Source organism: Dysidea avara, chromosome 10, assembly GCF_963678975.1.
Source record: "Dysidea avara chromosome 10, odDysAvar1.4, whole genome shotgun sequence".
NCBI classification, from domain to species: Eukaryota; Metazoa; Porifera; class Demospongiae; order Dictyoceratida; family Dysideidae; genus Dysidea; species Dysidea avara.
In genome coordinates this window covers 8,075,129-8,102,593 of record NC_089281.1, presented here as the reverse complement: position 1 = coordinate 8,102,593, position 27,465 = coordinate 8,075,129, and the positions used below count along the sequence as shown (strand labels likewise).

At 38.9% G+C, this 27,465-nt stretch overlaps 7 protein-coding genes across 11 annotated transcripts; 4 read left to right on the top strand and 3 right to left on the bottom strand.

Annotated features, from left to right (window-relative positions):
• Positions 1-4: 4 nt before the first annotated feature.
• LOC136268337 (dynein regulatory complex protein 1-like) lies at positions 5-2,382 on the top strand. The gene is made up of 2 exons (XM_066063639.1): positions 5-1,709; positions 1,823-2,382. The coding sequence occupies exons 1-2, from the start codon at positions 96-98 to the stop codon at positions 2,285-2,287; spliced, it is 2,079 nt and encodes a 692-aa protein (XP_065919711.1). The 5' UTR covers positions 5-95; the 3' UTR covers positions 2,288-2,382.
• LOC136268346 (serine/threonine-protein kinase VRK1-like) lies at positions 2,290-4,622 on the bottom strand. Of its 2 annotated transcripts, XM_066063653.1 has the most exons (10): positions 4,385-4,622; positions 4,281-4,336; positions 4,165-4,234; positions 3,920-4,116; positions 3,547-3,639; positions 3,365-3,497; positions 3,192-3,312; positions 2,918-3,143; positions 2,471-2,866; positions 2,290-2,415 (listed from the first exon to the last, which is right to left on the bottom strand). In XM_066063653.1, the coding sequence occupies exons 1-10, from the start codon at positions 4,524-4,526 to the stop codon at positions 2,374-2,376; spliced, it is 1,476 nt and encodes a 491-aa protein (XP_065919725.1). In that variant the 5' UTR covers positions 4,527-4,622; the 3' UTR covers positions 2,290-2,373. The 2 variants fall into 2 exon arrangements, with proteins under 2 accessions (XP_065919725.1, XP_065919724.1); XM_066063652.1 differs by having other exon boundaries at positions 2,918-3,312.
• On the top strand, positions 4,498-7,720 carry LOC136268364 (breast cancer metastasis-suppressor 1-like protein). 2 transcript variants are annotated; one of them, XM_066063688.1, is made up of 11 exons: positions 4,498-4,733; positions 5,515-5,602; positions 6,083-6,138; positions 6,227-6,298; positions 6,575-6,594; positions 6,647-6,803; positions 6,865-6,945; positions 7,037-7,101; positions 7,198-7,349; positions 7,406-7,436; positions 7,489-7,720. In XM_066063688.1, exons 1-11 carry the CDS (start codon positions 4,625-4,627, stop codon positions 7,576-7,578), a joined length of 921 nt encoding a protein of 306 aa, XP_065919760.1. In that variant the 5' UTR covers positions 4,498-4,624; the 3' UTR covers positions 7,579-7,720. The 2 variants fall into 2 exon arrangements, with proteins under 2 accessions (XP_065919760.1, XP_065919759.1); XM_066063687.1 differs by having other exon boundaries at positions 4,509-4,733; positions 6,859-6,945.
• Positions 7,653-11,014, bottom strand: LOC136268358 (ADP-ribosylation factor GTPase-activating protein 1-like). Of its 2 annotated transcripts, none has more exons than XM_066063679.1 (11): positions 10,857-11,014; positions 9,777-9,886; positions 9,460-9,517; positions 9,285-9,398; positions 9,128-9,231; positions 8,990-9,076; positions 8,728-8,804; positions 8,638-8,675; positions 8,525-8,581; positions 8,294-8,467; positions 7,653-8,140 (listed from the first exon to the last, which is right to left on the bottom strand). In XM_066063679.1, exons 1-11 carry the CDS (start codon positions 10,914-10,916, stop codon positions 7,805-7,807), a joined length of 1,215 nt encoding a protein of 404 aa, XP_065919751.1. In that variant the 5' UTR covers positions 10,917-11,014; the 3' UTR covers positions 7,653-7,804. The 2 variants fall into 2 exon arrangements, with proteins under 2 accessions (XP_065919751.1, XP_065919752.1); XM_066063680.1 differs by having other exon boundaries at positions 8,990-9,073.
• LOC136268351 (probable 28S rRNA (cytosine-C(5))-methyltransferase) lies at positions 10,985-12,532 on the top strand. The gene has a single exon (XM_066063671.1). It carries the CDS (start codon positions 11,029-11,031, stop codon positions 12,493-12,495), a length of 1,467 nt encoding a protein of 488 aa, XP_065919743.1. The 5' UTR covers positions 10,985-11,028; the 3' UTR covers positions 12,496-12,532.
• Positions 12,533-18,595, top strand: LOC136268335 (uncharacterized). Of its 2 annotated transcripts, XM_066063636.1 has the most exons (10): positions 12,533-12,915; positions 12,969-14,136; positions 15,238-15,506; positions 15,730-15,800; positions 15,858-15,907; positions 16,002-16,364; positions 16,415-16,558; positions 16,607-16,736; positions 17,104-17,380; positions 18,350-18,595. In XM_066063636.1, exons 1-10 carry the CDS (start codon positions 12,659-12,661, stop codon positions 18,444-18,446), a joined length of 2,826 nt encoding a protein of 941 aa, XP_065919708.1. In that variant the 5' UTR covers positions 12,533-12,658; the 3' UTR covers positions 18,447-18,595. The 2 variants fall into 2 exon arrangements, with proteins under 2 accessions (XP_065919708.1, XP_065919709.1); XM_066063637.1 differs by lacking the exons at positions 17,104-17,380; positions 18,350-18,595 and adding an exon at positions 16,793-17,041.
• LOC136268332 (cadherin EGF LAG seven-pass G-type receptor 3-like) lies at positions 18,470-27,465 on the bottom strand. Its single transcript, XM_066063634.1, has 28 exons — positions 27,353-27,465; positions 27,064-27,231; positions 26,928-27,005; positions 26,299-26,370; positions 25,897-25,974; positions 25,765-25,845; positions 25,550-25,713; positions 22,930-24,843; positions 22,461-22,553; positions 22,306-22,409; positions 22,072-22,254; positions 21,951-22,019; positions 21,783-21,897; positions 21,594-21,731; positions 21,437-21,539; positions 21,245-21,380; positions 21,149-21,189; positions 20,970-21,093; positions 20,816-20,910; positions 20,504-20,769; positions 20,379-20,445; positions 20,249-20,315; positions 20,117-20,190; positions 19,937-20,069; positions 19,840-19,881; positions 19,544-19,789; positions 19,401-19,494; positions 18,470-18,697 (listed from the first exon to the last, which is right to left on the bottom strand). Exons 1-28 carry the CDS (start codon positions 27,367-27,369, stop codon positions 18,555-18,557), a joined length of 4,905 nt encoding a protein of 1,634 aa, XP_065919706.1. The 5' UTR covers positions 27,370-27,465; the 3' UTR covers positions 18,470-18,554.

Here is a 27,465-nt window from a genome sequence, read left to right as displayed (position 1 = left end):
CTGGTGGGCATTAATTAGAGCTTGTTGCCATAGCACCAGCGCAACACACAACCCACTCCTATCTAATGGACATTGTACGTTCTATTTGAAGAGTAATGAGCCGTCCTGCTACTAAAGAAGGCGAACAAGCGACCTCTGAATCAGACAGTCGAGACGAGAGGATACAAATACGAAGAGATAGGATTAAGACTCGAATTGAAGTCGCTAGGAGAGAGGCCTTAGGTGAACAACCTCGCACAGAAGAAGACGATGAAAAGGAAGTGGACAAAGACAGAAGGAGTAAGAAACAAGTGGAAGAAAGCACACAAAGACTTGAAAAGCTAACATCTGATGGCACCCAATTAGTCACCAATGTTTTAGTAGCAGGAGATGCAAAGGAGGTACAGAGAAGACTAGATGAAGATGAAACAAAGAAAACACGTTTTGAAAAGCTTGAGGCAGAAGCTAATGCCAGTGTGGAACGATTTGAAGAGATTATGCGCCGATGGGAACCGGCACTTACTAAAATGATCCCACAAGATTTGCAAGAGAAGTTAGCAGAGCAAAAGACAGCTTGTGATGCTATGAGAGATGAAAAGGACAAGCTTATTAATGACTTCCAACAAGAATTGAAAAGCAAAGATGACCAGTATGTGAGAGACCTTAAGAAGCAGGCAGAAGATGTGGATTTAATATTAGAAAGAATGGAAGATCAAGTGAAGACAATCATGAGAGGGTATCGTGAAGAATTGGAAGAGATTGAGAAAGCATTTGTGGCTGAGCGTGCAGCATTACTGCGACAGCACATCAGCACTTGGGACAAAGAAATGGAAAAAAGAAAACAAGTAGAAGTGGAATATTTGAAAGAACGAGAAAGACGAATTGATGATCACGAACAACAATTGCAACACTTACGCCAACAAAATGCTGAGGAGTATAAAAAGATAATGATGAAATTTGAGAAAGAAATTCAGGCACTGCAACAACAGATTGAGCAAATGAAGGCAACCTTTCAACTGAATGCTGAGAAACTAGAATACAACTTTCATGTCTTGAAAAAGAGAGATGAAGAAAACATGATAACAATCAGTCAACAGAAACGGAAGATCACAAAGCTGCAAGATGTTTTGACCAACCTCAGAAAGAAATTATCAAAACAGGAAGAACAATATCAAGTTGAAAGTGTGGCCATTACAGAAGAGTACAGAAAGAACAGCCAACAATTTGCTGACCTTCAAAAGAAGTACAAGCTATTTCAAGCTGCTGATGCCAAAAAATTTGAAGAGATTTGGGAGATGGCTGAAGAAACTGTCCAGGAGTTAGCCTCAGTTGTACAACAAGGAGAGAAATGTATCTACCAACAACAACTTGGGCTAGATTGTGAGTTACAGGAGTTTCCTGAAAGTCCCATGGCCCAGCAAGCTACAACAGTGCAGGATGGCAATGAATCTGTGAGCCAAGCCCTCCAGTACGTAGCCAGTATTTTATCTAGTGAAGGTGACAGTAACACCACTGTGGTTGAAGGGAAATTTTCACCAAGTCTGATACAACGTGCGCTTAAACTTGTCTGCCAAGAATCAGGCTTTCTGATTGAAGAGAAATTGCTCCGTCTGTTGGCCCCTCTAGATGAGGATGAACAGCTACTGATGAAGTTGGACTCCATTTTTAAGGCACTACTGATAGACACGGAAGAAGATATTCACAAGCTAGTGGAATATTGCTGCCTACAGGTATGTAAGCATTGTATATTGGGTATTATTATTTGTTAAGGATATAAAGGCAATGCCTGTGTATTGTATATTGGTGCTGATATTATGGCCCATTTATGGGATTTCTGTTTTAGGAGCCAAAGGCAGATGAGGAGGATTCAGACAGAACTGATGATGTTACAAATGGGGGGATATCCCTTGTCCATCCTAATCATGTTGCACAAGCTCTGCGACAATTTGCTGAGCAGCGTAAGAACCTTTCAAAGCCAGTCTCAGCTGCTGCAACTTCTAGGGCTTATTCCACACAAAAGAATGCTAAACTACTGGATGGAAAATTCTGGGAGGATATGAGCAAATGTGCACTTCAAGATGACCATGAAAAAGTTGCCGATGCTTTACTCATGGGCTTGGAAAAGTACCACTCTGTTCTGGAATCTCGGAGAGGTCTTATTCAGGAGGCAGGCCAGTTAAAACAACAGAACACTGAACTAAAACTGCTCCTTCATCAGTACATGCATGCTAAAATAAATAAGGAACTCGAGGTACCACCCACACACATGATGATCAATGAAAACACAGCCCCATTAGGTGTCCAGTAATGTTGACATTAATTTGGGTGTTTAAGACACCAAAAATTACATTATATTATCATGTACAAGATATACGAAATATATTATAATTATAGTTAAACCATTTCATTTTTGCTTTTGGGCTTGGCCTTCGTACGCTGGGGGGTTGTAAGTAGTTTAATTAATAAATGTGCACAAAAGGTTTCAACTTACCGGTACTACAGTTACTGCTCCAGGAATTATGCTTGCCCCAATTTTCATCTTGGCAGCAAGTATTTCTCGAGCATTAGGCTTCTGTTGACGTGGAGACCTTCGTAATAATTGGGAATCAGGAGACGTAGCTGCTTTCTTTTTTGCAGGCTTGGATGTCTTAACTACGGGTTTCGGTGGAGAAGATGGAACAGGCTGTTCATTGCTGTCTATGTCATCAGCAATAGATGAAAGTACTTTCTTCTTTTTCACAGGTCGAGCAGTCTTTTTAACAAGACGTGTGGGTGGTGATGAAGATGAGCTTCCCACAGCTGGACGTGCAGGTGAAACCGCAGGAGATGGTGTTTTTCTTTTTCTGGCTGGTTGTTTGTCAATGTCAGTGTCATCCACTATTGAACGCTGAAACAAAGACTTCTACACAGCCTTTACAGCAATACATTCCACCTGTACCTTCTTAGCAGCTTTAGGTTTTGTTGATATCCAGTCAAGCACATCGGGTCTGTCGTCACATCCCAGCGAAGAAAGCTCTTTTACAAACAAACGTTTGAGATTACTATAGTTTGGTGTCTCATCATAATCTAAAGCACTGACATTATCTAAATAGGCACTAAGACATTTAGGGGAAGGTCCAGTTGAGAAGCATGCCTTCATCAACGAAGATGGCTCCTTCATATACCTGTGTGTATGTATCAAGTAAGTTTGTAGATACTGCAAATCACTCAACTTTTCTTTCTGACTAGCTACAGCTGGTTTGTTAGATAAGTTTCCTTCCCAGGGCAATCTGCCACTAGCCCACTGCAACAAGCAATAGCCCAGTATTTCTAAGTCACTTCTCCTCGATGGAGCTGTTAAAGGGTAGTACAGTGAAACACAATAAAATCTGTGGAATCCACTTGCCTACTCCCTTGTGTGCATCCCGACTGGTAAATTCAATGGTACCATCGTGTGCCTTACGTGGGTCCTCTTTATAAGCACGGTGCTTCCCACCAAGGGTATAATGTGTTGCTAATCCATAGTCAACTAAATAAACCTGTAAAGACAGCTACACCCATCAGCCACACTTCCTACACAAGCATCACCTCATGTTTGTTCTTGTGACCAGTCAGCAAATTGGAAGCCTTAACATCGGCATGCACATAACCTTGACTATGCAGGTATTCCAGTGACTCCAACTGCATAAGGACACTAATTTACATAGAACAAACAAACACCAGAGGAGGTTGTGGTATCATGCCTTCACCCACCTCATGATAGTTCTATCCATGCTGTATGCATACCAGTCTCCCAGAACCCATACAAGCCTTTTGTAAGCCACCCAGCATAATGCATTGTTTTCCTAGCTAAGTTCAAATGTCTGGTGAAAAAGCATTGGTATCAACACCAGGTGTCATGATTGACATTTGGCAATATCACTCCTCATCTGCATACACACAAATGCACGCACACACTTACCACACGTAAAGCTAAGAAGCAGACAGTAGGTAGACCAAAACAACGGCCACAATCATTAAAAATCTTCTCTAAGTCTGTACCAAACCTCTGCATGACCATGAACCGATATTGCACACCAGAGTTAGTATGGCTGCCTGATCCAATATACACTGGAATACCCAAATAAGAGACTGTGTGAGTTTTCCTCCATTCATCCACTGTTGTCGGAATTAATAAACATACAAATTGTATTCAATTATATTTACTTTTTTCTTTCTTTGCTACACGGTGGTAGAAAGCCAACTCAGTAAAGAGGGGGCCATTCTCATGTGGCTCCTATAAACAATAGTTGTTTTTTTTTATGGAAAGGAAAAATGCCCACCAATTTGATGACATAATCTGCATTCTTATCATCAGCATGTTTCTCGCTTTCAGGAGCTAGCACAACAGATATAACTGAATATTTAGTTTGTATCTATACAACACCTGCTAAATAGATCAGGCCAAACCCGCCTTGCCCCACAGGGGCGCCCAGCACCCACTGCTTCTTCAGCATGTCTGTCATGATCTCGCCTGGGGGCAGTGGCTTGGCGAGCTTGTACGCCTTAGGACCACGTTTAGGCGGCATATCACCAATAATATCCTCAGCAGAAGTGAAAGATTAAAGAAACCAAATTTAAAATCCCCGCGAATAATTGGCGTTCTTATTAATGCCCACCACAACGAATGCCAAGGAAACAGGAAGACAACGGATCCCCATCTGGGGAAGAAGAAATGAAGAACGATTCTGTTAATAGTGAAAACGACGATTCGACCTTCTCTCATGAATCAGAATGTGAGTTATCGGTGAGGTTATTGTAGGGACCGAGGTAGGGACAACCAACTTGTGGACCTCGTATGCCCTCTTCTTCAAACTTTAAAACAGAGTTTAATATAATTGTGCTGTTGTCTAGTCTGCCTGTTCAAAGTTTTTTAGTAGAAGTGTGATAATTATAGAGAATCCCCAATAATGTGATAAAGGTACTGGAAATACATTGTGACATAAGTTAAATTTTACTTCTTAGACACTCAATAGACAGTAGAAGCTTATACAGGTGCTATATAGAGTGGTAACACCTGATGGTACAGTAGTTCAACGGGGCAGAAAATATACTCATACTATTGGAGCACAAGTTTACTCCACAACATTTATATCAACGTCAGCATACAACAGTTCATTGTTGCTCACTGAATTTTCTCAAGTAAGCCCAAAACAGTTATTTTATAGCTAAAACCAACATGATGCCCAAATAACATTCTTCCAACTTTTGTTCTATGTAAGTTTCAAATCACCATATTCATCAGAAGCCGAGTTGTAGTCTCTTGAAGGAACCATGCAATCTCTGTGGAAGTTGTAATATAATTTTGTGGCGTAAAAGTTATTATAGTAAAACCTGTCTAATCAGGTCACTGCATAAAGAGATCACCTGTCTAAACTGGCCATTATAAAATCCCCGTATGTGCCAACTGTGTGCAAAGTGACCAGTTAATGCAGCCACCTCCTTAATGAGAATTTTGTCCATATGATGACCAGAATAGACAGGTTTCGCTATACTCTATTTGCCGTATTGTTGTAGATGATGAAGAAATTGATGAGAAGAGGAAGTCTTGTTGTGTTGAAGATGTAACAACCCTTGAGAAGTACTTCATGGAACTAAAGAACTGGTAAGCTATAAGGAATACAGTGTAAGGCTGGGGCCCTGGGATGATATATCACAACATGTAAAAGAACGGTACAGGCATCAATCAATATAATTTTTACTATATCAATACATCATATATCAGGTGTATTGACATATTGACATACATAGCTGTGTTTGGTATGTGATATTTGAAAATCAGTTATATGGATTATTTAGTACTCACACATGGCCAGAGAAGGTTGATCATATGTGTTATCAATTATCTAATTATCACCTACACTTGGTATATATCATAAGTTCATGAGAACAAACTTTCATAAATCAAACTATTCAGTGAAACAAGTTTTCATTCCCCACCATTTCAACAGGAACAAATAAAACTTTTGAGATTTTGACTAGCTTGGAAAATCCTCACGAGCATTTCCAGATCAAACAATCTAATGAACTGTGTGATTATAATATGTGAGAGTCTCTAATTTATTTGTCATTTTTCAATGTGTAGTCTATATCATGAAAAGATGACTGATATTGACAGAAGATTAGATGCAGTCAAAGACAGTAAGTAAATCTGTATCATGAATTGTAGTGTATCTGGAAACTAAGTAGAAAAGACAATTACACCTTCTCCCCTTTTGTCACTGAACAGGTAGCTCACAAGAATACTTACAACAGTTACAAGAACTTGAGAAGGTGCTTGACCAACGTGAAAAGCTAGCAGGTTAGTTAGTTAGACAAATGGGACAAGTAGGAAAGCTCTTGCAAATTTCCAAACTTTAATCTTCACCCATTTAAAGTGGAATCCCAGCTGCTAAGCTTCCTAATGCAGTGAAACCTCTTGATAACAATATACGCACTGTATAACCAACAAATTTCTAGTGCATTAAAATATATACAGCCAGACCCAAAATCATTTGTCCTTATTATTAGAGTCCTTGATTCAAAGTTTAGTAAATTAAAAGTTCGCTGTTTTTTGTACATTTTTTCCTTTTTACAGAAATGAAATACAGGAGCAAGGTGAGTGTTTCCACATATAAGGTTTGTTTGATGACAAACCTGACTTAATTAGTTGGAATACATTCAAGCATGTTTTGATGAAGAGTTACAAACAGCTGAGAAACAGCAAGAAGAGGAACAGAGAACTATACGTCAAAAGATTGAACAAGAAATAAAAGAGAAAATTTCTCAGTCCCAAGAAGAAATGGTGGCAAATGAATTAAGTGAAGGTATGAACTTTTTTATTACCCCTTTATCGATAAACACGTAAACTTCATACCATAGTTGAAGGATGGGGTTCTACACACAGAAAACGAAGAAGACTGGAATTTTCACAACCAGAAAAGAGAAAGAAGCCTTCAAGTGTTTCAGATATCCTTGCTAGTATATATACATACATACATTAGTTTGTATGTGTTTGTGTGTGGCACAGCAATTGGTTTCTTTCTTTAACCTTCAGTACGTCCATATATTGTATACATGCTCAGAGAAATCGATATTTTAGAAGACGTCAAGATGATAAGAAAAGTATGTGTAAATCAAGTGTACATACATGCATATGGGATGTATGTTACACTAATGTAACACAATTGAGCTTTATCAATTTTTCTTGCCCTGCTGCAGTCATGGATATCAAAAGTGACTGAACTACAACAGCAGTATGAAGCAGAGAACACAATTGTAGTCCAAGGTGACAAGCTACTGATTAATAACAACCCTTTAACAGTTGGCACACGTGTGGTACTCAAGAACACCACAACACAAGACACACACAGGTAAGTGCGTACGTTATAAAACAGAATCGATGCATATGTGGAGTCTTTACTTGTAGGGTCACCATTGCAGGTATTTCTAGTAGTAAGGTAAGTATATGCATATACCATGTTATGCATACGTAGATCATTCTTACAATAGATTACAGTGGCTAGAGAGGATGATAGTAAAGCAGCCATGTCTTTGAGCAGTCTACAGACAGGATTATTCACAGTAACTCCTACAGGATAACTGTGCATAAATCATTTGTGTATATTATGGCACACACACACAAGAGAGATAGTCACAAACCCCCTGCTCTGGTATCAGTAAGCATCTGTAAATATGTATGTAGTCCTTTTTTTTTTAATAAATATATTATTTGCAATACAAATTGGTGGATTAGTCTCTTTATAGAGAACAATAGAGCGGTGTAAAGATTTTTACTGCTACATCAGCAATGGCCATTTTATTTCAATCAATCGCCTTTTGTTCTTTGTTTCGAGGGAGTCCAGTCAGCATTATCCCACTGGTCCATATCTACATTGTCCCATCCATTGTTAGATGAGGCTGGGGCTTTTGGTTTAGATGTTTGATTTGATTGTGGAGCCTTGGTGGTAGTCCATTCAGTGCTGTTCCATTCATCATCATCCCAACCATTTTCTGTTGTGTTCTCATTATCTTCACTATCTGATGGCCATTTTGACCATTCATTATCCTGATTGTTGTCAGTATTCTGTCCATTTTCTGTATTCCCTGTGTCAGTCCAATATGACTGCAAATCTCTCCACTTTGTCTCCCCAACAGTGGCAACCTGAAATGATACAAACAAACTCAGTACCCACATGCTCACATCACAAAACTTAATAAATCTATAGCATTTATAAATTTAATTGGGAAAGCAAATTTTAAAGCACGCCAAATTTACCCTCTAACAATTTCTCTACACACTATATCATTTACTCACTGTGCTGGCAAAAGAAGATGCCCCCTTGCTCATGTCTGTCCACAACGTTCCATCTTGTACTTTAGTCTTGGTTGGTTCGACAACATTTTGCTGAATGACTGTACCAAGTCGTGAAGCTTGTTCTGCTGATGGTTTAATCACATTTTCATTTAATGTAGTACCAAGTTCTTGAGCCTAAGTACGTATGTAGATGATAAATGTTTATAGTTTTTTGAATAAGGAAACTTCTACCTTTTGTTGTGCTTGGGTAGCCCATGAACTGGCAGCACTTGAAAAAGAACTCCATCCCTAACACCAAAAATACAATGAAATACTATGGAAATAGTAAACTAAAAATCACTTACATATGATAGAGATGACCATGGGTCATTAAGGAATTCAGCTAGAAAACAAAACGTGTAGTCTCTTCAACAAGACGGAGGGCAGAAACTTACAAGAGCTTTGGCTGGTATCCTGTTGAACAGTGGACCCAAATCCTGCGTATTTCCCACCTTGACTTGGAGGGACATCACTGAAGTAAGAGTAAATCAGATGACACACACACACACACACACATGTAATAACTGCATACATGTGTGTGCATGCACTGAGGAAAGTTGGTATACATGCACGAGACAAAACATAAAGGGCAGCAAGAGGTTGGAAGACTTCAAGTAACATTTATATTAGCCACACTTTACTGATACGATCTCTTACTCGCGTCTATTGGCATTTTCATTCAACTTGCGTTGGAAAAAATCATCTTTTTGTTGTGCCATTTCTTTAGTGTAATACATAGACCTACTTCCAGGACAAAATGAAATATGTACCATCTGAGAATATCACCATACTCACTCAGGTTGACTAGTAGTTGTTGATGTATCAGCTGGCGGTGGCTTGTAGTTCTTAGCTGATGATGTGGCAGCACTCCAGTGCCTGCCTTCAGCTAAAGCACCTATCTACATAATTTACAATGTACAGTCAATATAGGAATACACGTGGAAAGCTTTACTTTATCACGATAAAGTGCTGCTGCTTTGGTCTGATATTTCTGTTTAATGCTCATGCCTTCCGTTATGTCTGGTTGTGAAGAGAAGAATTCCCAGGCTGCTCTGTTCCCTCCTACCTGGGTACATGTGTATTACATATGTGAATACAGCAATGAAATACACTGTATGACACCTTACTTTCATCCTCTCAATTTCTGAATCTTTCCACTTGTCCATTGTAGTTGACCGTACAAAACTATAGAAAGAAAATAAAGTACATTTGCATAACAACAAATAAATTACAGGCTACACTGAAATATCACATAGCGGCAGCCTTATCAACCACATCATCAATATGGTTTTGTCCCAAATATAGCTAGGTGTACTTCACAGCCTCATTATTGACAAAAACATAAGGTGTACATACAACCTTGTTACACCTCATTGTTGGGGCCACCATCCTTTACATTCAATGAGATTTCACTATACTAATAAAGAACAGTTCTCCTTCATACCTGAGATGAACTCCGAGACCTCGGTGTTTTCCTGAGCACTCCAGACAGATAAATATTCCATATGTAACTGACACCCATTGGGGACACAGTGCTTTACACTCAAAACATTTCTATGGGAAATATATTTAAATGTGAACTCAATATTTTATAGATGAATTACAGGAAATAATTACACAGTAGAATTGTTTATTGTCAAGCATCAAAACGTGAATACTTAAAATGCCTTCTCAAACAGACCAATTAAGACAATTGGTAAGGTTTAAGGACAGCTAGTGACACCATTCACTTTCTAAAAAAATCACAACGTGATACTATCTACACAAGAGATTACATAGTCAAAAGCAAGGTATGTATAGCAGTGCTCTCAAACAGAGTTAATATGAATGGTTATAGAACTAAGGCCCCTATTTGGTGATTATTAGTTTCTCATCCACCGCCCGCATCCTTCTTAAGCTACCGCATGGTAAGCCATTATTTACTCTGCGCATGCTCAGAAGAACACGTGATACCAAACTGTTACAATTTTTGTTGATGAACGCTACAATGCGCTATATATCACCAGGAGAACTGTTGTTTTCCTTAGCAAATTGCTGCAGTGCCAGTTGCAATCGTGCTCTATCGACTTCATCAAAGCAGGCTTTCAGTTGACTGTCGAAAAACAGTTGGCAATCACGAAAATTAGAATCAGCTGGTGAAGGAAATGTTTGTAGTAAGAAAGAAAGACAATTTGGACAAGGTCTGTACATCAGTGTGTTAATATTATAAAATAATGGCATAATGGTAATACCCTCCCCCCCGCATCATAATAATTAGAAAGGCTGGATGAGAAACTAATAATCACCGAATAGGGGCCTAAAGGGTTGAACAATGCATGAAGATGATGAAATACTATAACTAAAATTAAACCAATTGTAAAAAAAAATCACAACGTGATACAAGAGATTACATAGTCAAAAGTATAGTCATATACACAGTCACTCTTAGAACAAACTCAAAAACACGTGGCAGCGTGGTGTCTTTCAGTTGTAACGATAACGGTAAAATTATCAACTTAAAATTCTCCATACTGATACATTTTACCTTGTTTTCGTCCTTCCGTGATAGTTCTGATAAAATCTTCTTCGTTGTCGGACTTGCCATTGTTGACGAAATTTGTGGGACCCACCGTAAAACTGGTTTCTTTCTCTAAAATTAAACACAGAAAAGTTATTATTGCAATTAAAGCGCATCGTATAGTTCACGTGTTTCCAGAATGGGAAGAAAATCAGATCGTTCTGAGCTGGGGAAGAGAGGACCTGGCAGGAAAGCTAGGAAACAACCACCGCCATTCTCTGAAGAACCACGCAAGAAACTTAAAGGCAGGAAAGAAAGAGTGACCAAGCCACACACGAAGGCTGGCGTGAAAAAGAAGAGATCTAGAGATGCTACGGAGCCCTCCGTAGAGGTACAACAAAAGAAATTAAAATTAGACTTGTCTGATTCTGATGGAGAAGAGGCCCGTTTGTTTGATAGCGATTCAGATGATGAAGAAATTTCACTTACAGCTACTGGAGTAGCTCACACTAGTGATTCAGAAGATGAGGCAATTGCTACAGCGAAGCCTAGGAAGAAAAAGAAGCATAAACCAGAAGATCCTGTGGATACGGAGCTAAAAACAACTGACGAGGGTGGACAGAGAGTGCATGAGATATTGTACATTCTCAGCAATTTTAAGAGCTTGTGTGAAGAGGGAAAATCACGAAGTGAATATTTACAGATGCTCCAAGACGATCTAAAAAGTCAGTATGGATACAGTGATTATTTAATTGGAAAGTTTATCGAGCTGGTACCTGCTACTCAGCTATTGGAGTTCCTGGATGCCAATGAAGCCCCAAGGCCACTAACTATTAGAACTAACAGTCTTAAGACAAGGAGAAGAGATTTAGCTCAAGCCTTGATCAGTCGTGGAGTCAATCTTGACCCAATTGGTACCTGGTCTAAAGTTGGTCTAGTGATATACGATAGTTCTGTGCCTATTGGGGCCACACCAGAATATTTAGCTGGGCATTATATTCTCCAAGGAGCATCGTCAATGATGCCTGTGATGGCACTTGCTCCACAGGAGAAAGAACGTGTGTTGGATATGTGTGCAGCTCCAGGAGCAAAGACTTCATACATTGCTGCACTAATGAAGAACACGGGAATATTGTTTGCTAATGACATTAACAAAGAAAGGCAAAAGGCTCTGGTCGGTAATCTCCACCGATTGGGAGTAACAAATACCATTGTATGTTGTTATGATGGTCGAAACTTTCCTAAAGTAATTGGGAATTTTGACCGTGTGCTGCTAGATGCACCTTGCAGTGGAACTGGTGTTATTTCCAAAGATTCAGCTGTGAAAGCATCTAAAACAGAAAAAGACATCCAGAGGTGTTCACATCTACAACGTGAACTAATTCTCAGTGCAATTGACTCAGTAAATCCACGTTCCTCTTCAGGTGGTTACATCATATATTCCACATGTTCTGTGTTAGTAGAAGAGAATGAATGTGTTATTGATTACGCTCTGAAAATGCGCAAAGTGAAAATTGTACCCACTGGACTAGATGTGGGTGAAGATGGGTTTGTCAAGTTTCGTGAACGAAGGTTTCATCCATCAATGGCAAACACAAAACGAATCTACCCTCATGTTCACAACATGGACGGGTTTTTTATTGCCAAACTAAAGAAACTTACATAGTATTATTTTTGTTAAAATGTTAATTGTGTAGCTCTGACGTCACTCACGTGCGCATGCGCTTATTGCTTCTCAGACACCTTCCGCGTAATATTTCTTTTCTCTTTAACTTGCTTGTCACTTAGTCACTGCAGTTGTACGTACACGGTGTGCAGAGGCGGGAAAAATGGCTAGCGACTCAACGGATATAAAGACAAGGTTTGGAATACCTTCAGCGGAAGAAGCAGTGCAGAAAATCAAATCTAAGGCGCGCGGAGTGTTCAAACGCGCTCAGACGATTGTAGGGATAAGGTCTAGGACTGCTGAAGCAGAACGCCTAAAATGTGATAAAACAAGAGAGAAAAATTGGAAGCGGTGGGGTCCTTACGTCAGTGAGCGTCAGTGGGCCACTGTCCGCGAAGACTACTCAGCTGATGGATCTTGGTATGTTGTCAGTTTTACTGTGCATCATTTGTTTCACTGTGGCATGCTTGTAGCTGGGACTTCTTACCTCATGATCATGCACGGTCTAGAGCCTACCGATGGGGAGAGGATGGAATCATGGGAATGTGTGATCGTCAGTGTCGTCTCTGCTTTGCCTTGGCCATGTGGAATGGACATGATCCTATTCTGAAAGAACGACTGTTTGGGCTTACAGGCAGTGAAGGAAATCACGGTGAAGACGTCAAAGAATGCTATTATTATTTGGATTCTACCCCAACCCACTCGTACATGAAAGCCTTGTACAAATACCCACAGAGTGAGTACCCTTATGCTAAATTAGTTGAGGAAAATCAAAAACGATCAGTCCTGGAACCAGAATATGAGTTGGAACATACTGGAGCTTTTGATGGAGGCCGATATTGGGATGTATTTGCTGAATATGCTAAGAATGCTCCAGACGATATACTGATAAGAATTACCGTACATAATCGTGCACCTGAAGAGGCTACTCTCCATCTATTGCCCACCCTGTGGTACCGCAACACATGGGTGTGGGGTTGTGAGCATGAGGGCTGTACAATGAAACCGATGATGACAGAGACCTCGGACAGTAGCATACGTTGTCGCCACCAGACATTGGGAATTTCTCATTTCTTTGTAGACAAAGATTCTGATGGAAAACAGCCTCCATTACTATGGACAGAAAATGAAACAAACACTAAGAGACTATGGGGATATGACAATTATACTCCTTATGTTAAGGATGCTTTTCATCGCTATGTGGTCAACAAAGAAGAAGATGCCATTAGCCCAAAAAAGAAGGGGACAAAAGTTGCTCCACACTTCATTTTGAAGGTCCCAGCTGGTGGTAGCAAAGAAGTCCGTATGAGGTTGACCTCTGATGCAGATAAACCTCAAGGGGACCCATTTGGTTCTGAGTTTAACCGTATCTTTGATGATCGCCTGAAAGAAGCTGACGACTTTTATGAAGCAATCCTGCCGACCAAGCTAACACCAGCACATGATGCCGTGGGTAGACAGGCTTATGCTGGCCTGTTATGGAGCAAACAGTTTTACCACTACATTGTAGAGGCCTGGCTTACTGGCGATCCTTCTCAGCCACCACCTGCAGAAAGATTGCATGGTCGTAATGCTGAAGATTGGAAGCATCTTTTCAATCGTGACATCATCTCTATGCCAGATAAATGGGAATACCCTTGGGTAAGTTTAACATTACGCACACACATGCATGCACACAAGTACCTTTTTAGTGGTTAATAGCTATAACTTTCAGCAGAATTAACATGTGGTTGCTATGTAGCTTGGGGCATCTACTTATGTCCTATCAACACATCCATCAGCATATTCCTGCAGCTTTGTGACAATTACGATGCAATGTAACACTGAACTCTGTTGAACTGTGGTAACCAGATCAAGCAACTTGTGAACTTAACTTACCTTTGACGTGAATTTTGACTATGAAATTTCCTATTGTAGCTTTCATGAAGTAAGTATACCCTTGAAAACTTACTGTTTCATGGGTTTGAGCAAGAATTTCATGGATTATTTGTCCAGTTGTTATAATTTTGCCAGTAATTAGTAGCGTCCACTCCACTTGTTCAAAAGCCATATAATCATGCTAATCCTAAAAATCTGACTTATTACATCACTGAGCTTGACTGGTGGTGTCATCAAGCATGAAACAGGATGTCTCTCTTACCATCACTTATGTATTTGATTACAGTGAAACCTGTTCAGTGTTCACCTTCTGAGTTTGTATTTACATTGATCTAGTCTCACCAGTCAACTTGTGATAAATAGTGGTATCCCTAGGCCTGCCTTGGACTCTTTGCTAGTGTGTAATTGTAGCAGATAATGTAAAAACTGTTGTTTCAATCAGTACCAGCGCTGTTGTTCAGTTGTTGTTCAGTTATCGTAACATAATTTTATGAGGGTATTGTGTGCTTATTTGTAATGCCTTTGGCTGTACATATCACATTAGGAGTTTTTGTTCAAAAACATTTCTGTATATACTAGCACTTGCATCAAGCTATTTTTTTATCTCATGTGCTTGAAGGAGCCTTTTTCATCAAAAAGAAAATCTGTTAAATCAACCTGTTAACCTTTACTAGAATAAATAGCACATGAAGTATGTAATGTAAGGCAGGTAACATGGATTCTCTGTATGAAGTCTGCATGACTATGCAACCTAGATTTTGTGATGTTAACTGATCAAATGATGTACATACTTTGCAATCGTATTTCTGTATTAATATTATAGTGTGTGTTAGCATGTGTGTGTCTTATTATTTCATTTTCTAGTATGCCTCTTGGGATTTAGCCTTCCATATGATTCCTTTTGCTAAAGTGGACCCAGAGTTTGCCAAGGACCAGTTAATATTATTCCTTCGGGAGTGGTACATGGCACCAAATGGTCAAATTCCAGCCTACGAGTTCAGTTTCAGTGATGTCAATCCACCTGTCCATGCATGGGCAGTGTGGCGTGTCTACAAGATGACAGCACCTCGTGGTGACCGGGACAACCAATTCTTAGAAAGTGCCTTCCAGAAGCTGATTCTAAACTTTACATGGTAACCACCTCTGTTCAGTGTTTGTGTGTGCATACATGTACATATAAAAATGCACACACACACACACACACACACACACACACACACACACACACACACACACACACACACACACACACACACACACACACACACACACACACACACACACACACACACACACACACACACACACACACACACACACACACACACACACACACACAAATATTTTCCATTGTAGGTGGGTAAATCGTAAGGATCCTAGTGGAAAAAACTTGTTTTCAGGAGGGTTTCTTGGCTTGGATAACATAGGTAAGGTAGCTAGGTGGCTAATAAGTTGATCAGTAATATAGCAATGTCATTGTACAGGAGTCTTTGATCGATCAAAACCTCTACCAACAGGTGGTGAATTAGAACAGGTGTGTTGTTGGCTTCATGTACTATATATTTGTTGTAATTTAGCTCTCTTAATTTTCTTTTTGGTTTTTACAAATTTTGTGTACCTATCTGTAGGCTGATGGTACAGCCTGGATGGCATTCTTCTGTGTCACGATGCTTGACATTGCTCTGGAGCTAGCACTTGAAAATCCTGTCTATGAAGACATGGCATCAAAATTCTTTGAGCACTTTGTGGCTATAGTTGATGCCATGAACCGGCTGGGTGGTGGAGAAGGGTTGTGGGATGAAGAAGATGGATTTTATTATGATCACCTGTTGATTAATGGCCGTGCAGAGCCACTGAAAGTCCGTTCAATGGTTGGGCTAATTCCACTGTATGCCTGTCTTGTGTTGGAAGACAAAGTGGTTCACAAGTTAGATGGTTTTCGTAAAAGGCTTAACTGGTTTCTCAAGAACAGGAAGGACCTTGCTAAACAGGTTTGGCCTATAAGTAAGCATACTCATCTTGTATTCTCTAATTCCTATAGATTTCCTACGTTGACACACTGCATGATGGAGAGTATTGTCATTTACTGGCTATTCCTTCAAAAGATAAACTTATCCGAGTACTTAATTACCTTCTGGATGAAAAAGAGTTCTTGTCACCATTTGGGATACGTTCTCTCTCAAAGGTACAATGGTTGTGCGGCTGCTAGCTAACTGATTTGTGTGATTTACAGATTCATAAGGATCATCCCTATGTAAAGAAAGTTGGGAGTGATGAACATCGAGTCGGTTATGTTCCTGGAGACAGCGACACCTACTTGTTTGGAGGGAACAGTAATTGGAGGGGACCTATCTGGTTGTGTGGTAGGTGTCATGTGGTTATGTAATACATTCATAAGTACATAACTTTCATCTGCAAGGATACCAAGGATGTAAATTATGAGCATAATAGTGGTCTTGTGCACAAGGTACTGTATTTACTCAAATTTTGTATATTATTCAAAGAGTTTTATCCTTGTTAATTGTAATTGTATTTGTACCACTCTGTCTAATAGTAACACCCACTCATTTTGTAAATATCTATTACTAGTGCTTACTTACCTTTAACATTCATCTCCACATCACAATGTCCTATTTAATGGACTTGTGCAGCAATTTAAGTGCCGTGACAAAGAATGATCTGGTGATGGGAGACATTAAATAAATTTAGAAATAAAATTGTATTCTGTAGTGAATTACCTGATCATTGAATCACTGGAAAGGTATCACTACTTTTATGGAGAAGATCTCACTGTTGAGTGCCCTGTTGGGTCTGGCAAAAAGATGACACTACTTCAAGCAGCCAACGAGATATCTCAGCGACTTGTCAATGTCTTCTTACCGGACAAAAATGGTCAACGACCTTGTCACGGTGACTGCCCACTCTATAGTGATGACCCAGCATGGAAGGATCTCATCTTGTTCTATGAGTATTTCAATGGAGACAGTGGAAAAGGATGTGGAGCCAGGTATGTAGGATTGAAGTGGTGTATCCAACCCCTTGCTTCATTTCTTGCAGCTGTTTCACTAATTGTAGTGCACTACAACATTGTGTGTAGCCTTGGTAGAACTTACCTAACCTGCCACGTAATATCATACAGTACAATGGTATGGTTTCCCCTAATAAAATGGTCCCTCAAATGCATCCTTCTAAAATCATGGTTAAAATATCTTATGTTAGAGAAAGCACCTTTATGGAGGCCCTAGTGTATCTAATGTCAAATCTTAGACTCATGAGTAACCTCTGGGGTTCCAATGACAAGTGTCTGCCCTGCCTTTGTTTACGTTATCATCTATATGCAAGGAAATCATATTGAGGTGTCAGTTTTAAAATAGATGGCGGCAGTCACACCCCTTAATGATCTAGCTGCACTTGTACAATCTGTTTTGTACCGAAAACAAGATAAGTGTTTAGCCCACTCTAATAAAGCAGTCACCCTAATACAACAGCCATGTATGATATAGTAGCACATCTGTGTTATAAAATATTAAATATCTAAGGAATAAAGGTGGTGAAACAATATATGGATGATGTTATTACAACATAGCTCTGTGGGAAAATCCCTGTTTAGGCGATTGACCTACACTAGAAAAGATAAGATCTGAATAGAACAGTCACAACTGAGTTCTACCCGTTTGAGTTGTTGATTGTTCTTTTAGATATTTTTCTTCAACAAGCATTTACACAAGAAATTTCAGAATAAAATGATAATTTTGCCCATGTACTTAACACTTCCAAGCTCCCTGTGTGTCAGCATAGTAGTTGGGTACAAATGAAGCTGTTTGCTTTCACATGAGACGAGTTCATTGGTATATTAGCCAGTTCCAATACTCTACGAAAACATCAGCCTGATATCCATACTAGAATTGGTGTAGCCCTATACTCAGAAATGAAGACAGATTAAAGACCAATTGTAGTATACTACTTTATTCTATAGCCACCAGACGGGCTGGACTGCAATCATCACAAGATGTTTGGACAAGTTTGGAGCACATTTTCATGAGGATATCTGTACTGCTCACGGCAACACATAAGGTGACAATCACTAACTAACCCATGACTTAGAATTTAGCTTTTTAGTAAACATGACATTATTTAATTTTATATTCTATAGTACATATACTCTATTATATAAAGTGTGGTCAATTGTCATTTGTAGTATTATCATTAGGGAGTATGTCAGTAGTGTATTGTGGGGGTTGGTCAGGTGAAGGGTTTTGTAGTACTTCTCCAGTTGCTGGATCAATGCCAACATCAATTTCATCAGCTTCAGTAAGCTCCATCTCTGGTACAGAAAAATAAAGGGAAAATAATTTCACAGGTATCAAAAACAGGTAAAACTTAAATTTGGTGAAGAAGTATGTGAAACAAAAAAAGTTGAATTATTACTGCTGCAAGTTTGACTTATATTAGCAAAAAAAGGCCTCTGATTTGCTAACTTTAGCCTGGTACTTACAATATTCGCAGTATCAAAATGATACATTGAAATGTGGATGTTATTTTAATTGCATAGCACATTTAGATCCCCTGAAATAAGGTATTGTCTTTAATAAGGACACTTAAGACACCCTGGATCTACAGAAAAGTTTTGTAGCTAGCTACTATACATTTTACAATGAGATATTCTAACATCATTATTGAATCTGAGTGGTCTAAATGAGTTGATAAATGTTGATTTTAAAATATATGTAATAGGTGTTATAGCAATTTAAAACACAATGACTGTTCTATTAAAGTATATCGATTGTTTATGAAATTATTTTTGTAGCTATCTGGTTAAGCTGATGGCCTGTACCCCTCAATAATAAAGCTAGCATAAATTGTGCCATGCATACATGCTATAACACTTTAAGAACTGCACCTTGAAAGTTGGAGGGAGCAAGCATATACACTGTACCCTATGCTGGATGCATCATTGATAATAGGTTGTGCATGTACAGCAGATAGGAGGTGTATGTCCAATTCCAACACAGCTATATAACCATTACCCAAATCTTCCAAGCCTTCCTCTGCCAGAGTTTCATGCAGTCTTGATATTAACAGGGATGGTCTAGGTGCACTGTGGTTATAGCCTGCTGCTATCTATGAGGGCAAATGTGTAAACTACAAAGTGAATTAACTAACAACTTACTGCATAAAACGAGTCATCATTCTTAGAGCCTGAACTATCACTCCCTCGCCATGACGATCTCCTGGATGAGTCTCCAAACGATGACCTTCTTGAGGAATCCACCAGTGATTCTATGATAGATGACCTTCGAGCTGATCGCAGTGCTGAAGATATTTGCATTGATGGCCGTCTTGTCCATGGAATGTCTCGCTCAATATCAATAGCAACTTGACGACAGCCAAATTTCTTCATAAATGCAAGTCTTAGCTACAGGTGAATTATATAGTTAAGAAGTCAGTGTGATGTAAAGAGCTTACATCTCTATTGGAGAGGCAATAGAGTATAAAGAAGATGACACCCTATTGAAACAAAACAGTTAATGTACATGAGTACAACCTGGTGTACAAAACTGACCTGCAATGTATTGAAAGAAAAGAACAGCCATTCTATAGCAACACCAATAGCATTGTTGAGTACAACCAGAAACCCAAGGGCCCATGTAATGCCCAGTAGTGGCAGAAGAATCAAGGCAGCTCGGAATGTTGCTCTATACATAACTTTTCAAATAATTCTCATTGTAGTAATTATACTGACTTGACAGCATCATCAACTTTCCTTTGGGCTCTTGCAGCAATGACAGTGGTACCACAGAGTATAAGTAAGTTGATCTATGTAATCACGTGTCATGGTTACCTAAAGCAAACCAGATTATATAAGATTGCTTACCACCAATATTGCTATTACTGGTCCATGGAAACTCCAGATACTTCCATGAGCTGAATCAATCCAGCATCTACAAAGTGTTTTATCATCTCACATAAATAGGTCAATGGTGAAATATGATATAGCTGCTTACAAGCATTCAGTGCCATAATCTTCAAGTCTTGAACCCAATGTAATAGCGACTACCACAATAGGAGCAGCTATGTTGAACAGAAAAAGTCATAAAATTGCGTTCATGTGTGTACGGCGCAGACTTACTCCAAGCAATTGTAACATAAAAATAGAATATTTTTCTGTTGTAGAAGATCTTCACCAACATCATATAGAGGTGTACTCCTTCAACCAACATCCATGCCCAAGTGGCAAGCAACAGGTAGTGTAACAAGATGGCGATGACTGTGCACACTTCTTCTGGTGAAGGAACTGCCCGTCTATCTACTCCAACTAAAAATACAGTCTGTGCAAAGCACAATGCTAAGGCAAAGTTGCCATGTATTCTTTGCAAGTATGTTCGGTCTTCAGTCCTATGAAGTACATACTAGCAGTTATTATAAATATTGATGTGCTTACTTGAGGCCGAATAACATTAGAATTGAAACTATCAGGGCAATGATTGATAAACCCATTCCTATCTTTGATGCTATTTTTAGACCATGTTCATGTGTCTATAAATAAATAAATTTGTATAGCTGTGCCTTATAATAGATATACAACTACAACTTACTACTTCTGCTCCCTCAGGGTTCATTACAATAGCAAAACTGGTTAAGTGGTTACACTGACATACAGTGAAGTTTGCCCCTCGTTGAACAACCATGCATCCTCTACCACTCCAATCAGAATTTACACTAGTTAATTACAAATTAAATAACTGCAAACAATAACTGCACATTGTCAGCTTACGTATCCAGGAACACACACTGTGGATCACCATACTCTAGTATCTAGGGTAATTGCCAGTATCAGATAAAACGATTTATAATAAGTTTCACGTCTTACATCATGTTGCAGTGTAATAATTACTGGTGTTTTTAAAACACTGGTGTTGACTTGACAGTTTGGACTTGCTACAAATGTTGACAGTACCACACTGTTGACAACAGGTACACCAATAGGTACACTGTAAGTAACTCCACTGTGTATGAAGGTAAAGTATTATATACAAGTATAATAATGTGGTAAGGTGTTTACCATTCACGATATTCTGGTGGAGGTGGTGCCGTAGAATCTTCAGGAGGGAGCAAACTTCCTAGGTCTTCTATTGCAGTTGATACCACTCCCAGCTCACAACTAACTGTAAAAAAATGCAAGATTGATATCTATGACAAATGTTGCTGTGGTATTGTACCATTATTCATGACCGCTTCACGTAAAACATCAGTGGATAGTTCAATGAAGCTTAGTCCATCTGGACTGTTCAGCGACGGCAATGATATGTTTATAATATCTTCAGTGGTGTTAATGGAGATTGATAACACTTGAAGCACTGCCAGATACAGCATGCATTGATACATTTACCAAGTTTTATATTCCTTACCAATCCCTTCAGCATTGACCAGTATTCTATTGTCATTTGAGTCACCAGCAAATGTCACTAACTGACGACCCAATGAATCTAATGTTTCAGTCAGTGTAGTTAACAGTGTCCGTGCCTGAATGTGTGAGATACTATATAGAGAACTGTACTGTTAGTGAAACCACTAACATTACTGATGTCTCCCCATGCTGTTTGTGAATCATTGCTAAACAGCTTACTTAGTACCATCACAATGTCCTATTTTAAAATATTTTTAATATGTACTGTAAAACTGTAGGCTATTGCTTACATGTGCAATTTCATTGGCCACTTCTGAGTTGTTGACATTGCTAAACAACGACACTGATGTTTCCAGTAGATTGTGTATCACTAGAATATCTCCACTGGTGAGGTTGGCTGGAAAACTCTCCACCAGTAAATCCGTGAACCTCTCTAGGTCATTTTCACTGATGTCAGCAGTTAGAATTGAAGACTGTAAAATAGTCACTCTGTCTCATTGTTAACTGATAATTTCTTTACTTACACTTTCCCACAATTGAACAACCTTACGAGATGGACAAATGGTGTCATTTACATCCTCCCAGTTTCCATCATTACCGCATGTCCTAGTTCGATTCTCTAACTGATCTATTATTATATTGTATATTAAAATATGTGTTAAGTTAGTGAATAGCTTACCAGTCCTATAAGGACAGGGGTGTGTCCTTGTTTTATTTCTGTTAGTACTAGGCCATACTACTCCATCCAGTACTGTGGCATTACAGTAAGAATCTGCAGAATTAAATAATATTTTGCAAGCAGTGATCAAGATGTAGCAGGAAAGGGGAGGGAAATGGAGTTCCCTCATTATATTTCAGAAGGACTTTTCAGCACCTACACCAGTATACTCTAATAGAGCAGTCATATAATTTTATACTCTAATAAAACAGTCAGTTACGGCTGAAAATTTTATTTATTTTTGACCTTCCGGGTCACTACTAGAGGGAAAACAGTCCATGAGACACATGATTAATTTGGTAGAGCCCAAGTGAGGATTGTGAGGTCAATGATAATAAACTTAATAACAATAAAAGATGACAGACACTTGTATCTACTGAGACCATACTACGTACTTAGTTATTGAATGCAAATTACAAAATATACATACCTGAAGCATTAACACACTCATTCCTTTGTGTATCATTGATCATTCCAATTGGACAAATACAGAAATTCTCCAAACAAATCAAATTATTTGCACAAGGACAGTCACATTCTGCAGTAGTCATATTAAACTCTAAACCTTCAGGACATGGTTCACACTCTCCAGTGACAGTGTTCACAACATTATTGAGACCACACTGGACACACTCTCCATTATATAATTTAGCTGGAGGGCACACCTCACAAGATCTTGTATTAAAGTTATACTGTGTGTTAATAGCACAAGTAACACAGGTCATTGTTGTAGAGTTATACTCGGTCATGTTTGGACAGGGCTGACAGGTTCCAGTCATATCACTAAAGACAGTTCCATGCCCACATGGAATACAGCTGGTATGATCATCATTTGGAACAGTGTTTCCACTACACTCAACACAAACATGATCAATACTGTTGTAAATAGTTGAGGAGGGACAAGGTTGACAGGAATCAGTCAATAAATCAAACTGGGTCTGACTCGGACAAAACTGACAAGCTTGTTCACTACTGTCATACGTCATACCTTGACTACTACATGTAACACACATAGCTGTAGTAATGTCGTATTCTTCTCCTATAGGACAACCAACACATTGGTTAGTGATAATATTTGCCATCAAATTGTCAGGACATGTTTGACATTGATTGTTCTCTACTATAGATCCTTGAGGACATGATTCACATTGATTGTTTGTAATATTTGCTATTGATCCTTGTTGACACTGTTGACAGCCATTGTTGATTAAGTTCACTATCGATCCTTGTGGACATGCTTGACATTGATTGTTTACCACTATAGACCCTTGAGGGCATAACTGACAACGATTATTTGTAACATCTGCTATTGATCCTTGTTGACATTGTTGACACCTGTTGTTGGTAGTGTTTACTATTGATCCTTGCGGACATGCTTGACATTGATTGTTGATCACTATAGACCCTTGAGGACATGATTCACAATGATTATTCATAACATCTGCTATTGATCCTTGTTGACATTGTTGACACCTATTGCTGGTTGTGTTTACTATTGATCCTTGTGGGCATACTTGACATTGATTGTTTACCACTATTGATCCCTGTTGACATGGTTGACATTGGTTGTTGACTGCTATTGATCTTGGATGACAAGCTTGACACTGGTTAGTTGCTGCATCACTTATGGTTCCTGGGGGGCATGGTTGGCAATGATTGTCTGTAATGTTTGCAAAATATCCTGCTGGGCATTCTTGACATTGATTATCTACTACTATTGATCTTAGTGGACATGTTTGACAAGTAATATTTGCTATTGATCCTGGAGAACACTCACGACATTGATTATCAACAACTACTGATCTTTCCGGACATTGCTGACAATTATTTCTTGTAGTATTGGCAATCGATCCTTGAGGGCATTTTTGACATTGAGTACCACTTCTATCAACTATTGATCCCTGGGGGCACTCTTGACATTGATTTAGTGTGATGTTTACAATTGATCCTAGAGGACATTCTTGACATTGATTGTTAGTCCTATCAGCTATTGATCTCTCCGAGCATTCTTGACAATCATTGTTCGTAGTATTTACTATTGATCTGTCTGGACACTGTTGACACTGGTTACTACTGATATTTGCTATTGATCCTTGTGGACATTGTTGACATTGATTAGTAGTTATATTAACTACTGACATAGGGGTACAGCATAGATAGCTACCCTTTGTATTAATGCAGTTCAGGTCAGCATCACATGTGTCTGCTAGTAGACATTCATTGATGTCAATGCAGTCGATATTCTCTGCAACTCCTGACTGACAAATACACTCGTACAATGTATCATTGATTTGTGAACAAACTGTTCCAACTGGGCAGTTGTGTATAGGTGTTGAGCATACACCTGTGTAATTAATGAATATTACATTCACTCAGAAAACTTGTTAAATTTTTCTAATGAAGGTGTGTATAGAGACCACTTGATATGTACTGTAGACAATCAGCTACTCTAATAGTGCAGTCATGCTGATGAAGCTTGTCTATTTACTACATTTGGAGAGCTCTTTGATGGAGATTCCACTTTCTCTTTAATGTGCATGGTTTTTACAACATATTCATATAGCTACTCGATCTATAATGTGTTTGATAAGTATTATGCTGTAAAAAAGGAAACTTCACTAAAGAATAATCAAATGTTAGCAATCATTTCAGCCCTATACATGCCATTTTCAAACCCACTAAGGCTCAAAGTGGAATCTCCCCCAAAGAGCTCTCCAAGTTTAGATCTGTACATGTGTAACTGAAGAACCCTATTGGACTGACTGTTTTACTTGAATAATCTTCAACTTGGCTATATATAGTCTAAATCACACAGTCATAAGATCATAATTATAGAAAAGATGGTACATTGCATAAGGTATGTACTCTGTGTGTGTGCGTGCGTTCGTGCGTGCGTGCATGTGTGAGAGAGAGCCCATGCATATGCATACATGCACATGTACGCACAGGTGCACCGGCACTACACTACACTACACTACACTACACTACACTACACTACACTACACTACACTACACTACACTACACTACACTACACTACACAAACACTTACCTGGGCACAATGCATTCAGTGATGCAGCTGTTAGAGATGTTAAGTATTGTCCATGAAATGTTGCTGGTTCCATACACTTTGCTTCTACCACACTCACAGTGCTGGGCAGCTGCAGCATCCAACTTAAGTGGCAATCACAGACTAAAGGATTGTCCATAAGGTTTCTAGAGCATTATTTATATTTAAACATAAATAAAATTACTATGTACACTTACATCACACTTCCATCTGGCATGCTTGAAAAGAATGTCATTAGATTGGAACTTAGATAACTAATCTGGTTATCTCTCAGATTACTGTGCAATGTAATGATTTACACTGTGCTCATAGCAGTGACTGTTACTCACATAATTTCAAGTGTACTGGGGTTAACACCTTCCAAATTACCCACTGTGAAGATATCAAGTGCATTGGATTGCAATAACCTGTGAAAAATTAAATAATATTATATAATTCACATAAGAGCGTATTGGTATGTAGCTATCCATTTACATTTACAATACAAAAATAATAGCTACAAATAGAGGTACTCTCCATGGCAGTGCATGGTTTTGGACCAGTTTCAAGATCCATTTAATACAACTGCCACCTTGCTTCTATGCGTGTATGCTGAAAGAATGATGGATAATTACAAAGCAAAGCAGCTTTTAACATGATTGCCGCACACCTTATAGTAGCTACCTACTGTACAATTCCAACAATGATAATTGTATGGTAATTATAAAGCTATATACATGATGTTAACTTACAGATTCTGCAGAGATGATAATCCGGAAAATGTCCCATCAGCAATGATGTGCAGTGGAGTGTGAGAAATAGAGCTACAGTATAGTAAAAGAAATTTGAGATCAGATTATCGTATATAGCTAAACAGATTGTATACTATATTCATAATCTTAATTTTAGGTTGTATCACCCTAAAAGAATTCCAGTATGTGGTATATGTAGTCAGAATAAGTAGCTATTATGCTTAGATGGTGGTGAGGACCCTATAACAATCATGGGAACTTGTAGAGGTGGAATTTTAACAGTAGACTAGCAAGTTTTCAGTCTCACTTAAACTTTTATGATGTCCTTGCATGTGATCAGTAGTTGTACTAGTTTATGAGGTACAAACATAATATTCCCCAATCGATAGCTTCATCCTCACAATCACTCTGTATGGCTCACACACACACACACACACACACACACACACACACACACACACACACACACACACACACACACACACACACACACACACACACACACACACACACACACACACACACACACACACACACACACACACACACACACACACACACACACACACACACACACACACACACACACACAAAGCTACTGTTATGCTTGTTGCCATGCATACACTTACAGTATTGTGACACTTAGCAAACTAGCATTGAAAAATGTATACGGCTCTAGCATTACATCTGTAGTATTCACATAGTGGCTACAGTGACAGAAAATAACAAATACACATAGGCAATGTTAATACACCACTAACTTACAGATTGGATACTAAGTTAGGAGCAGATATGTGTGCGAACGAGTTGACTATCATACGAGTACCGCCTCCATTGCAAAGAGTGACTGCGGCCCCAGCACAGCACCAACAGTTGTCTTGGGTGTCACCATAGTAAGTAACCACCAATATTATCAGTGAAATTGACAGCAACCTGTGCATAAAAGATTTCAAAAAGTTCATAGTGCATCCGTACACCTTAAGTAGGGCGTGGCTAGATATCGACGTTTTCAATTATGTACACGTTCCGTACGAAATAAAACTACAGATCCTACCTGTAACATTCAAACATGGCGATATGAGCGCTGTGATTGGTTCTCCCACTAGGAGTGACTGGTGTATTCGAATCTTTGAAACCACATTACAACAACCTTTTAATAGCGCAGTG